A 14,273-nucleotide genomic window follows, 5' to 3' on the forward strand; every position below is an offset into this window, starting at 1 on the left:
ATTTGGAGGCCTATAGAATACCCCCAATAGTGTGATCATACCCTTTATGCTCCTCAACTCTAACCAAATGGATTCTGTCCTTGTCCCATCAAGAACATACTCCCTTTCCAACACTACAATGTCTTCCTTAATCAGCACTGCCACCCCACCTCCCATTTTTCCTTCCCTATCTTTTCTGAACACCTTGTACCATTGAATATCAAGTGCCCAGTCCTCACCGTTTTTAAGCCACGTTTCCGTTATTGCCACAGCATATTGCAACACGGCTAATTGTGCTTGTAGCTCATCATCCTTATTCACCACAATTTGTGCGTTTACGTACATTTTTTCTAAACCCGTCTTTGAATTTTTTGTAGTCTTTCTTGGTCTGCTCCTATCTAATATGATACTTTTGCTTCTAGTACTACTTTCTTCTCTAGTACTATCCAACACACACACTCTTTTATGCACCTTATTCCTCTTTTCTACTCCTATATGCTGGTGCCCATCCCCCTGCCAAGCTAGTTTAAACCCTCCCCAACAGCACTAGCAAACCTCCCTGTGAGAATATTGGCCCCGGCTCTGTTGAGGTGTAACCCGTCCGGCTTGTACAGGCCCCACCTTCCCCAGAAACGGTCCCAATGCCTCAGGAATCTAAAGCCCTCCCTCCTGCACCATCTCTCCAGCCATGCATTCATCTGTTCTATCCTCCTATTCCTGTACTCACTAGCACGTGGCACTGGGAGTAATCCGGAGATTACTACCTTTTGAGGTCCTGCTTTTTAATCTCGCACCCTAAACTCTGCTTGCAGGACCTCATCCTTCTTTCTGCCTATGCCGTTGGTACTGATATGGACAACGACCTATGGCTGTTCACCACCCCCCAGCGTGTCCTGCAGTCACTCAGTGACATCCTTGACTCTGGCACCAGGGAGGCAACATACCATCCTGGAGTCATGTCTGTGGCCACAGAAACCCTGTCTGCTTCCCTAACTATCAAATCCCCTACCACTATTGCTCTTCCACTCTTCTCCCCCCACCCCCCCCCCCCCCAAACCCCACACCGTGCAGCTGAGCCACCCGTGATGCCGTGGACTTAACTCTGGCTGCACTCCCCAGAGGAACTATTGCCCTCACCAGTACTCAAAACAGAATACTGGTTGGCGAACGTGATGCACTCCGGGGACTCTTGCACTACCTGCCTGGTCGTCCTTTTCTGTCTGGTGGTCACCCATTCATTCTCTGCCTGCATACTCTTAAGTTACAGGGTGACCACCTCTAGAAATGTGCTATCCACGTAACTCTCAGCTTCGTGGATGCACTGATGTGACTCCAGTCACCGCTCAAGCTCCGAAACCTGGAGCTCGAGTTGCTGTAGGTGGTGACACTTCCTGCACATGTGGTCGTCCAGGACTTCCCACATGGCACAGGATGTGCACTCCACTGGACTGAGCTGCCCTGCCATACCTCTATTTAATAGCCTAAGAACTAACGCAGCAGAAATAAACTTAAAACTTAACAAGCACTCCCCAGCTACTCACCAATCTGCTCTTGCCCTCTATTTTATAGGCTATTAACTAACTTAGCAGAAATAAACTTATAAACGTAATTTTTTTTTAAAAATTTTAATTAAAAATATACACTCATCAGTTACTTGCCAATCAGCTCCTTCCCTTGTGCCGACATCACTTTTTTTTACTCTGACGTCACTTTTTCAAAAACTGCCTCTGTTGAGTTGCTGCTGCTCCTTTTAACTGCTCCACTCTCGCTGCGCTCCCACCAGGTCTGCTCCTTCCGGTCTCTCTCATTTTGCTGGCAATTTATTGAGTACCATGGAGAAAATGTAAAGTCTGTTATCATGGCGGGTGGCAACAGGTGGTTTCTATTGGCAAATAGAGAAATTATGGTTTAATATGAAAATAAATATGTAACTGCTAGTAAAACTGGTGTGTGTTGCTTTGAAGATACCATCAGTTTATCTCTGCCTCAAAAAATTAAGACCTGTTAGCCATTTGTAGCAGTAAATGTGCTGGAGCCTGCCTTTTCAGCTGAAAAAAAATTGTGTAAATAAGCTATGATAATGGATAAAGGGATAGATATTGGGGGAACAGTGTAGCGACTGCAAGATTCTTAATGAATATTACACCTAGTGTCTTTGTTATGTTTGTTCTTTGTTGTTTTAGGTTGAAGAGTGCATGCGTTACTGTCATAAAAATATGAGTGCCATTGTAGCTACTCCTTGCAATATGAACTGTATTAATGGCACTCTGGCCACGCGTATTGTTGACCTCTTCACACATAATGAAGCTGATGAAGTAAAAGACAGAAAAGATAAATTCAAAAGGTAAAAATACACGAGTTGACTTTTTGATGATATAATAGCTGAAACACGAAGAACATGAGGTAACTTTAGATCTTTTCTTGGCAAAATCTGAGAGTTGAATGGTAAAAATTATACAATGCCTGTGTTATGGATAGAACATTTTTTGGATTTTTGTCAAACTCCCAAATAAGACACGCCAAAATGGTCAAATTCTTCATAGGGGTGTTACAACTAAGATGCAAAGAAGACTTGCATCCTCTTAGTTCGGTCTGTATTCAAATCTTGGCCTCTGAGAAGAGGGGTCTACATGCTAATCCACTGTGTCACCTTAGTCCTTGCCATTTTTCTTTTGCAGTTTTTTTTCAAAAGTGTTATCGGGTGTGAAATGCATGTTTCAGTACCTATTGATAAAACTTAGTATTATAGCATTAATTCCACATCATATAAGTATTGCAGGAAACTTTCTGGTATCCGGCACGGACGGGACCGAGCTGGTGCCGGTCTATCAACAATGCCGGAGAATCGAGCACTATAGTTAAAAGATACGGAGCTCAGTGCTCCGTCTAAAGCAACAAACCCTCAGCTTCAAAACAATCAGCACAGCTTGCAAGTGTCTCTGTAGCTTAGCAACAGCTTCAGTTAGACGCTTGCACAGCCAGAAATGAGTTTTTTTTTTTTAAAAGTAACTAAAGTTGAAGAGGTGGGTAAATGGAGGGACGTTCTCTTTTCATCCGATGAGAGAAAAAATGCCAAAGCAGAGCATTCAACAGGCCTAGAGAGAGCTGGGAGGACCTCGATTCAATGCAAGAAAAGGTTCAGTGACCTGACCGAAACAACAAACATGAGTACAGGTCTGCATATCGCCAGTTCTCTGCGTTACACCTGGCAACAACAGTTGTGACTCCTGGAATTTGTGTTTCTGTGGAGCTGTCGGGTGCACAGAGGATTAGGCTTGGCTATAAATTTCCCACATAATCAAATAACCTACTGACACTATGGCACTGTATGTGAAGAACACTTGGGTAATGTAATGTATATATTCTAGTAGGAGTCCTACTCCTCAGGAGAGAAGGAGAAAGAATTGTAGAGAGGAGGTGGGTTTGGAAGTAGGACTTTATATTACAAAATAAGTTGTTACAGTATTACACACTTGATGGAGAAGACGAGGAGAATTTCAGACCTGGTCTTGGCATTCAATCAGAATGATGCTGGAGCATGATCCTTAAGAACATTAAGTTTATAACTGGGTATTAGACTGGAGTTAGATCTCTATTCGTGTAAAGATCCTCCTGAGTTATGCATGAGAAAGTTGTGGGTGTAGACCCATAAATACAAAAAGCTCATAATTCAGCACAAATTACCACTAATTTGGCTACCTTGAAGATCGTGGGGAATAAAAACCATTCACTTGTCCAGTTCTGAGGTTGGGCAAAATGCATATCTGTGGGCAATGTAGATAGAGGGAACTTTACTGTACCTCAGGCTTTGTGTTACTTGACCTGGGAGTGCTTGATCCTTACACTGATGACTAAATTCAAAAAATATTATATTCCCCAGCACTCGTAACTTGATCAGCACAAAAACCTCAAATACATGATTTTAAAAATTATAACAAGAATAAGGCAAGAGAAATTAATAATCCTCTTTTTAAAATTGAGTTATCACTTAAATATTTGTAGTATACTATTTAATGATATTCTTTTGTGAAACAGTAAAATATTTTGCAAGAAGATTGAGAGGCTCTTTGACCCAGAGTACAAGGACCCAGACTCCCCAGGGAGTGCTGAAACATTGTACAGGTATTCTATGAAAATTTTCAATTGATTTAAAAAAAATTGTGTTTAACTATTAATCTTGTCTACTGAGAACTTCATACCGTGTTTCATGCTTTATTTCAGATGTAGCATGTGTAAGAAACTTCTTACCAAAGAAACTGAGAAAATGATTCCTTGTACTCCTGTGAAAATAAGTATTGATATACGTGGAAATATAATATACTTGCACATTAGGTATCTTTTGAATTACTTTACAAATATTTGAACTAGAGTATTAACAATTTCAGTACAGCTTAGATGTAGAATTAAACATTAGAATTTCTGGTCATTGATTCTTTCTGATGCTTTCACACTGCACTTGTCATCTGTGTTCACCTTCATGATTTGTATCATTTAAAAGCGTTTTTTTTAAACCTACATTTGTCATAGTATGCTCGGTTTTACAGTTTAGTGCAGGGCACAGCAGTCGTTCCCATGGTTCTCTAACACCTTCAAAATCCTGCATGGGGCATAAAGTCATAACTGACCCCAACACTCCCTGGTCTGGAAACTTCTTGTTTTCTCCTTGGTCAGTCACTCTTATTGTTGAATTTTCCTAGTTTGTTATAAAGATAAAGGGCTTACAGTGCTGAGATTGATAAAATTAATGAAGTTTTGACCTGACCTCATGGACACTCCATGACTTGTATAAAGGCGACCATTGAGACCACCAGGTCCTGTGTTCACAAGGAGGATCTGCATACTATCACTGTGTAGTGGGAGCAATTGGAGGATTGCTGCCACTCTGAGCTGTACCGTGAAGTTGAGTTACCACTCTCGGGAGAAAATCGGATGAGACAGAAAAATTGAAATTACTGTTGAAGGGGTTGCAGAGAAGTGGAGGCATTTATTTTGAAACAGGTACAGAATTACAGTCATATATTGACATAGCAAGGTGAAATTTTGAAGCAGCAGTTGAGCAGGGTGATCCTGTGTATTATTCCGCAAATTTGCTCTGACCTGAGCGGAAGGACATGAATCCTTGCTAATTATCATTGCCACCTCGGGGAGGTGATCAGCCAAGACAAAGCACTTCAAAAAGAGTGAGGGGTGGAAGTGTTACTTTGTGTACCTCCCAAGGAGCTCAGACTGCACATGGTACAAATAGAAATTTGTCTCTGCCCACCATCACAGTTAGTGAAGAGGGAAAGGCTTGTACAATGTGGGGTGGTATATTGAACACAGATGTGTAACAGCCACAGCACACAACATAGTCTTTCTAATATGGAAAACAGATGCCAATAGCAAAAGAAAAAGTTAAAACTGGACCAAACTTAGAAGTGTAAGAAAACATAAATACAAACATATCATCCTGAAAGCAACATCCCTCGCAGAGAACTTCAGTCTGTTCACATGGTAAACAATACAACTGAAAGTATTTATTATTCCAGTTAGAGAATACCTAACTTGGCCACTCATAGTGTGTAGAATGCAATTTGCCGTATGATGCTCGTCATTATATTAACAAAGAGCAGCAGTCTTCTCACTAATGGGTCGAACAGAGACTTCACAGAGGTGTGCAAAATAGGATCCAACAGAATACCCACTACTGTGCTTCATGGAATTTACTTCCAGATTTGTTTCTAATAAGTTTGGGTAAAAATGAGCACTTCCCCAAGGTGGCCAATAACAGCTGAGGAGCATCCATGTCCTTTGTCTCCAGGACGGGCTAAGTTAGTGGAGCAATGCACATGATCACCCTATTCAACAGATGCCCATCAGCATAGTACAGTAATTGCTTTTTACAATAATCATCAGGCACAAGGATTGCATGTGGGTTAATGATGGTCTTATGATTTGATCTGATATTAATTGTTATGCCTGATCATTTTCATACCCTCGCTCCAAGACTACTGAGATTTTTTAATGCTGGCTATCATAATGCCTGCTTACAGGAAGTCATTCCAACTAGTGTTTAACTGGTATCGCCATTATTTTGCTCAGTAAAACTTCACCAAATATTATTGGTGCAAGGTGTCCAGAGATGTGGTTGAGATTTTTGTACTTTGGATTTTAATTTAAATCCGTGTATTTCTCTAATTTTGAAATCTACATAATTTTAGAATAACACCTTTCTGCAAAAACCACACATCCAGTGCAAGTTACAATAGTATTAGTCTATTCTGGTAAAATCTTCACATTTATTGCAGTTGTTAATTTCTAATTCCATGTTCTTTCCTGGCATACATCATAAATGCAACACAAGTTTCAAATCAATTTACTTAATGGAAATAATAAAAAATAATTGTTATTTCATTATGCCAATGGTAAATATACAATGGGGGAAAAATTCAGTATCGCCCCGTTTGGGGCGCCATTATTGGCTGTGCGCAACGTTTAGCACCTGGCGCTAATTATCGCCTCCGACAGCAAACTTGGCTTTTATCGAGGTGATTGGAGCGCTAAATCAGTCGCTTCACACCTGTCTTAAGGCGCAAAGGCCGAGGAGTGAGGCGCTACCTCAGAGCGCTGGCGAAGCAAGGAAGGGCAAATCAAAATAAACCTGCAAAGTGCTGCTCAGTACTCAAAACTCCTTCACACAGCGTTGAATCTCTCCAGAAGTCAGTCAGTCTCTCTCTCTCTCTCTCTCTCTCTCTCTCTCTCTCTCTCTCTCTCAGAATGCGTGGTGCAAAAATGTTACCGACAAAAAAAGGCAGGACGCGATCACCTTTAAATAGCGCTCCCCTAGTCCCTTTCTGACAGCATAACGCTCCCCTCAATCTGTCGTTGCTAGCGGCAGGCGGTAAGGCAGAGGGCGCCACTCAATTTCCGGTCCGGGGCGCTAACGGGGCGTTGCGCACTTGACTGACGTCACAATCAGCCGGCGCAGGAAATCGTGGCGGTAGTGTTTAGCGCCGCCGCAAAATGCCTAGTTAATTTCGCAAGCAGCGCAAACATCGCCACGCCTGGGCGTTAATTGCTTTGCGCCCCATTAGCGCCCTCTTAAGGCGCTAACGGGAGGTGCAAACAACTGAATTTTTCCCCCAATGACTCTATTCAATGTGAGCATTTTGAACAACTGTTCTGCTATCACCTGTGCTTAGATGAAGACATTCACATTGTTTCAGCCACCTTGATCCAATACTTTGGAAATCCCTCCCTCAACCTCTCCAACCCTCTCTCTCCACCTTTGAAAATCTCCACCTGTTTGACCAAGCTTTCAGTCACCCCTTCTAGCATCTCCCCTCTGGCTCTGAATCTGTTTTCCTTATCTCTGTTTAAGAACATAACATAAGAACTAGGAGCAGGGGTATGCCATTGAGCCTGCTCTGCCATTCAATATGATCATGGCTGATCATCTTCTACCTCAACTCCACCTTCTCGCACTATCCTTGGATTCCCTTAATATCCAAAAATCTATCGATCTCTGTCTTGAATATACTCAATGACTGAGCATCCACAGCCCTCTGGGGTAGAGAATTCCAAAAATAAATTTCTCATCTAAGTCCAAAATGGCCGACCCCTTATTCTGAGACTGTGACCCCTGGTTCTGGACTCTCCAGCCAGGGGAAAAATCCTCCCAGCATCTACCCCATCAAGCCCAGTAAGAATTTTATATGTTTCAATGAGATCACCTCTCATTCTTCTAAACTCGAGGGAATATAGGCTAGTCTCTTCAATCTCTTCTCCTAGGACAAGCCCCCATCCCAGGAATCAGTCTTCTGGTGAACCTTTGTTGCACTCCCTCTAAGGCGAGTATAATCCTTCCTTGGGTAAGGAGACAAAAGACTACACAGTACTCCAGGTGTGGTCTCACCAAGGCCCTATATAATTGCAGTAAGACTTCTTTACTCATATTACTTTGTAATAAAGGCTAACATACCATTTGCTTTTCTAATTGCTTGCTTAATTAGGTATCTGTAGCATCTAGCAACGTTTATATTGAAGATACTATATAAATGCAAGTTAATGTTGCAAAAACAGAGTTCTGAACAGTAAGCTATTTTTAATTCCTTTAGAGATAAAAGCTGGGATGTACATGAGTATCTTAATAGTCTCTATGAAGACTTGAAGTCTTGGCAAGGTGTATACTGGCGTTTATGGGGAACTATAAATTGGATGCACTGCACAAGATGCAAAAAAGTAAGTTTTCATTTTCACTTGAATGTTGATGGATGCGGCTTTTTAAAAAAGCACTTTAGAAAACTGACTCTTAAAAATAAATCACTTCTAACAAGTTATTTATAACATTGTACAAGCTGAATTTTAACCAAGTTACGATGTGGCTTGGATAAAGGAACACCTTTGTTTTTAGATAATATTTATCATGAGAGAAAAGAATTGTCTGTAATTAGCATTATTACAAGTATAATACAATGTACTGTGTATTGGAGGTTGTGTCCTATGTAAGTAATAATAGTGTTTCTTTTGAATGGGGGTGGGTAAGCCATAACCCTTTTAGAATTGAAGTTTGCAGTCAAAGGGGAGATCTTTGGAGAAAAGGCAGGTAAATGGAGTTGGAGGTACAAATCAGCCATGATCGAATGGAATTGCAGAACAAACCCTAAGAGATGAATGGTCTACCCCTGTTCCTATACAAATAACACAAGATTCAAGTCATTTTCATTAGTTATGTTTCTAGTTCTTGGAGAAAAAAATCCAGTTTTGCAATCAGGTGTGCTACATTTTCAAGGCACCTGTTTAAAATATCAGTCTCTGTCAATTGAAATGTGAATTTAAAAGTGGAAAAGTAGCACTAAAACTTCAGAACATCATTAAGACATCGGCAAAGATAATTGGGTATTGTGATAGATAATCAGAATACTTAATATGTTGTGCTACCACTCAGCCCTACAGGTGTCCAATATTTTCTATGTTCATTCAGAATAACTGAAGAAATATTCTGCCTTTACGATCTCTTTTGTAGATGGGTGCCTATAAATTCTCTCATTAAGCATGAACACTTGTATTCAAGCCAAAATCACATTGCTGTACACTTACTGACTTTTTTTTAAATGCTTATATTTTACTGGGACATACCTGTTTTATATATAGATTAATTTACTGCAGCATTTCCAATTCAAGTAAATTGAAAAGACCAGTTACTCTATCGTAAAGTCAAACAATTTATCACCAAATGTTTTTTTCCAAATCTATATTACAAAAAATGTTTATTTAATATTCTGTTACCACTACCATTTCAATTTGTTTCAGGTTTTCCAGTGCACTGAACTCTCCCACTGCCAGTACCACACGGAGCAGGTGATGTATCCTCCCATAAGCAATCAGTTGTCTACTCCTGGCATTGGTTTCTACCCTTGCTGTAAGCAGAAAGTCCTACGGTTTGATCCCCTTCAAGTAAGTACGGTAAGTATGAAGACTAGACAAAAAACCCTAGTTTGTGTAATCTCTCCTTGTAATTTAACCCTCGCAGTCCAGGTATCATTCTGGTTAACCAACGCTGCACTCTCTCCAAGGCCAATATATCGTTCCTAAGGTGTGGTGCCCAGAACTGCGCTCAGTATTCCAGGTGTGGTCTATCCAGGGCTTTGTAGAGATAAACAGCATTCAGATGGGGGGGGGAGGGAGAGATGGGCTGGTGGGGGCGGGGAGGGGGGGGACGAGGAGGGAGAACAGTTATCTGACGACTGTTCCATTTTCTCCTGTAGAACACTCAAAATCTAAATTTCACCCTTTGTTAAAAACCAATACAGAATTATTAATATTGTTTCCATGCCTTGATCCTCTGCAGTTTGACTCCCTCCTTCACCCTGAAATGGTTCTATGCTCTCTAAGTGATCTATTACTTTTTAGATGCTTGCAAAAGTTGTTAGTATTTCCTTTTTGTTATCGGACAGTCTCTTTTATATTCCCTTGCTTCGCTTCTAATCTTCCTTTTCACCTCCCCATTACACTTTCTGTATTCCTCATGAATATCTTTGGTATTATTAGCCCAAACTTTCTGGCTTTCAAGATTCAGTTTAGTTTTAATCCCTGTTTATCCACTGTACTTTGTCAATGCACTTCCTTTTTAGCCTTGTATGAATATGTTTATTTGTACTCTTGCACATGTCATATTTGAAAATTTCTCACTGCTGATCCTGTCGACCTGTTTGATAACTTATCTGCCCAATTAATTTGGGCCAAATCCTTTCTTATCTTGCAGAACTTTGCTTTTTCCAGTCCAGCACTCTTATCTTTGATTCTTCATTATCCTTTGCTATTCTTGCATTAAACCTAACTATGTTGTGTTTGCTATTTCCCAATTATTCTACTATTTGCAAATCAGCTATTTTCCCTATGCCACTTCTCTGAGCTAAATCGGGCAGTGTTTTTCTTCATACTGACCTAGGAAGTACTTCTGGATGCATTCTAAAAAGTGTTACCTACTGTGTTCACATGTAATACATTTATTCCATTCTATCTTCAGCTAGTTAAAATCTCCCAATATTATTGCTATGTTTTTCTTGCATATCTTTTTGAATTGTTTGCAGATTCCCCCTCTACTGTTTGGTGGCCTGTAATGCACACCGAGAATTGTATCATTTCTTACTCCCATCTATCATCATTCTGTCTTAACACAGCCCTCTAAGACATCCTTGCATGATAACGCTGTGCTGAAATCCTTCACTAACACTGCCACCAACCCCTTTTTGTCCTTCCCTATCTTCTGAAATTGTTAAAGTACAACCAGGAATATTAAGTTCCCAGTCCTATTCAAACTTAAGTTTTAGTTACTATGTTCTATCCCTTTGTAGTTATTAATGCTTTGTGCATTCATTTACACACCATTCAATCGTGACTCCTAATTTTTTTTGGAACATTGAGCCTTATTCTTTTTCCCAGTTTTCTAATTAAATTTTTTGAATTCCCTTGCCCCTTCTGCAAAAGTGTTTTTATCTCACTACTACCTCCTAGCCTGTTTCTTCCATTTTCGCTTCTGCTGATATTTTCTCACTGCTTATTTCAGCTAAGCCTTCTGCCTCTATTCCAATGGCTTTATTAATGCCTTTCTCACCTAGACATTCCCCAATTCCTTACATATTAGATTAAATGGACCCCCATTGCTCCATTTACCGTGTTTTGGATAACTCAAAATCAGTAATTCGGAGAAAAAGTGCTGCAGTAGCAACTGACAATTCTAGTTATGGTTCTACTGAAAAAATTCTTTATAATGAATTTAATATTTTTAATCCGCAGTACGTTGTGCACAAGTTTACTTAGCAAGGCACAATCTTCTGCCTGCGAGTTTACTCCTTTCCAGCAAAATGCACTCTGGGTTGTGACAGCAAATTTTGCAACCATTTTGAGCCTGAGGATTGGGATCTTTTTAGAAATCAGCAAAGGGGGACCAAGAAATTGATAAAGGGAAAATGGAATATGAGCACAAACTAGCGAAAAATATAAAAACTGATTGTAAAAGCTTCTATAGGTATGTGTAAAAACTTCTATAGGTATGTGAAAAGGAAAAGACTGGCGAAGGTAAATGTAGGTCCTTTACAGTCAGAGACAGGAGAATTTATAATGGGGAATGAGGAAATGGCAGAGAAATTAAATAAATACTTTGTTTCTGTCTTCACGGAGGAAGACACAAAAAACCTCTCAGAAATACGAGAAAACCAAGGATGTGGTGAGAATGAGGAACTTAAAGAAATTATTATTAGTAAAAAAAAAACAGTACTTGCAAAATTAATGGGACTAAAAGTCAATAAATCCCAAGGACCGGATGACCTACATCCTACGGTTTCGAAAGAGGTGGCCATTGGGATAGTGGACGCATTGGTTGTCATCTTCTAAAATTCTATATATTCTGGAATGGTTCCTGCAGATTGGAGAATAGCAAATGTAACCCCGCTATTTAAGAAAGGAGGGAGAGAGAAAACGGGGAGCTACAGACCTGTTAGCCTCACATCAATAGTTGGGAAAATGCTGGAATCTATTATAAAGGATGCAATAACTGGGCACCTAGAAACTAATAGTAAGATTGGGCAGAGTCAACATGGATTTATGAAAGGGAAATTCTGTTTGACAAACCTATTGGAGTTCTTTGAGGATGTAACTAAGTGGAGTAGACAAAGGGGACCCGGTAGATGTGGTGTACAGGAAACTTTGGTTTATCTGGAGGTTGTATGTCCGGAATACTCGATCTAATGGCAAAAATCAGGAGCCGTTTTCTATAAGTTTTTTTTAGTTCTCATTTTTTTTCCCCAGTCAGGCACTGCAAGGTCTGTAGCTATAGCAACAGCTTCAGCTAGAGATGCTTGCAGCTGCAGCTGACTCTTTAGAAGCTGTTGCTCAGCAACAGTGTTTGTTGTCAGATACGGAGATGAAAACCTCCGTATGCTTCAACATTAATTTTGTATGTCCGGCAGTTTTGATAGATCGGCAACACGTCGGTGCCGGATATCACAAAGTTTCCTGTATTTGGATTTTCAGAAGGCCTTTGATAAGGTCCCACAAAAGAGGTTGGTGAACAAAATTAGGGCACATGGAATTGGGGGTAATATACTAGCATGGATTGAGAACTGGTTAACAGACAGAAAACAGAGAGTAGGGATAAACGGGTCTTTTTCAGGATGGCAGGCTGTGACTAGTGGGGTACCGCAAGGATCGGTGCATGGGCCCCATGTCTATATCAATGATTTGGATGAGGGGACTAAATGAAACATTTCCAAATTTGCTGATGACACAAAGCTAGGTGGCAGTGTCAGTTGTGAAGAGGATGTGAAGAGGCTTCAAGGGGATCTCGACAGGCTCAGTGAGTGGGCGAGAACATGGTAGATGGATCATAATGTGGATAAATGTGAAGTTATCCACTTTGGCAGAAAAAACAAAAAAGCAGAGTATTTCCTAAATGGTGAAAGATTGGGGAATGCAGATGCTCAAAGGGACCTGGGTGTCCTTGTGCATGAGTCACTGAAAGTGAATGTGCAGGTGCAGCAAGCCATTAGGAAGGCAAATGGTATGCTGGCCTTCATTACAAGAGGATTTGAGTACAGGAGTAAAGAAGTTTGGTGAGACCACACCTGGAGTACTGTGTACAGTTTTGGTCTCCTTACCTAAGGAAGGATATACTTGCCATAGAGGGAGTGCAACGAAGGTTCACGAGATTGATTCCTGGGATGGCGGGACTGTCATATGAGAAGAGGTTGAGTAAACTAGGCCTGTATTCTCTTGAATTCAGAAGAATGAGAGGGGATCTCATTGAAGCATACAAAATTATTAACAGGGTGGATGCTGGGAGAATGTTTCCCTTGGCTGGGGAGTCCAGAACCAGGGGCCACAGCCTCAGGATAAAGGGTAGGCCATTCGGGACTGAGATGAGAAGAAATTTCTTCACACACAGGGTGGTGAATCTTTGGAATTCTCTGAGCCTCCACAGCCCTCTGGGGTAGTCATTGGGTATATTCAAAACGGAAGTCGATAGATTTCTGACTAGTAAGGGCATCAAGGGATTGGCGATAAGGCTGGTGAATGGAATTGAGGCAGAAGATCAGCCATGATCTTAATGAATGGCGGAGCAGGCTCGAAGGGCCGAATGGCCTACTGCTCCTATTTCTTATGTTCTTGTACTACTCACTGTCACCATACTTACTTGTGTGTGGGCCTACACCCCCTGAAGTTCTTCCAAAAGAAAAATTAGCCATCATTTAATAGGAGCTTGACAAGACAATACTACATTGATGTACATAAATTAGATAGTCAAATGTATTTCCTTATTTAACTTTTCCCCCATGGCAGAAACTTAGGCAACTATCTGCAGCAGTTTGCATGCTTTCAACAAGCATTGTTGATCATCTGGGAAAAAAATAGTGCACTGGGACAAATTGCTTAAAGGAGTAGTGCCCCCTTGGGTCTTTTCTCCTCATTTTGTGCATAATATTACAGGAAACTTTCGATTAACCGGCCCCTAAATAACCAGAAATGTCAGTTAACTGGCAAAATTCAGGAGTAGGTTCAGGTAACTTTTATTACTTGCCTTGCTCCATGTGTGGCTGCAGCTGTTGCTAAGCTACAGAGACGCTTGCAACTTGTGGCCATTGTTTTGAACCTGTTGCTAAGCAACAGGGTTTGTTGCTTTGCTCCGTATCTTTTACTATATCGTTCGGTTATCCGGAATTTTTGATGAACCGGCACCACGTCGGTCCCGTCTGTGCCGGATAAAAAAGTTTCCTGTAAATCTTAATTGTAGGTGGAGGTTGAACTTTCTAAAAATG

At 40.7% G+C, this 14,273-nt stretch overlaps 1 protein-coding gene across 10 annotated transcripts in view; it reads left to right on the top strand.

Annotated features, from left to right (window-relative positions):
* sanbr (SANT and BTB domain regulator of CSR) overlaps window positions 1-14,273 on the top strand; it is a 126,937-nt gene that overhangs the window by 35,662 nt on the left and 77,002 nt on the right. For 8 of the 10 annotated variants that reach the window (XR_015077517.1, XM_085981435.1, XM_085981429.1 and 5 more), the window contains 5 exons: window positions 2,163-2,323; window positions 4,015-4,101; window positions 4,201-4,311; window positions 8,076-8,199; window positions 9,271-9,423. Coding sequence is in view for 9 of the 10 variants with exons in the window: in XM_085981435.1 (XP_085837561.1) it covers window positions 2,163-2,323; window positions 4,015-4,101; window positions 4,201-4,311; window positions 8,076-8,199; window positions 9,271-9,423 (636 nt within the window). In the remaining variant the exon portion in view is untranslated. The remainder of the gene's footprint in view (window positions 1-2,162; window positions 2,324-4,014; window positions 4,102-4,200; window positions 4,312-8,075; window positions 8,200-9,270; window positions 9,424-14,273) is intronic. The other 2 variants (XM_085981430.1, XM_085981436.1) reach the window with 2 other exon arrangements.

Source organism: Somniosus microcephalus, chromosome 3 (genome assembly GCF_052327205.1).
Source record: "Somniosus microcephalus isolate GS21.2 chromosome 3, FLI_Smic_1.0, whole genome shotgun sequence".
NCBI lineage: Eukaryota > Metazoa > Chordata > Chondrichthyes > Squaliformes > Somniosidae > Somniosus > Somniosus microcephalus.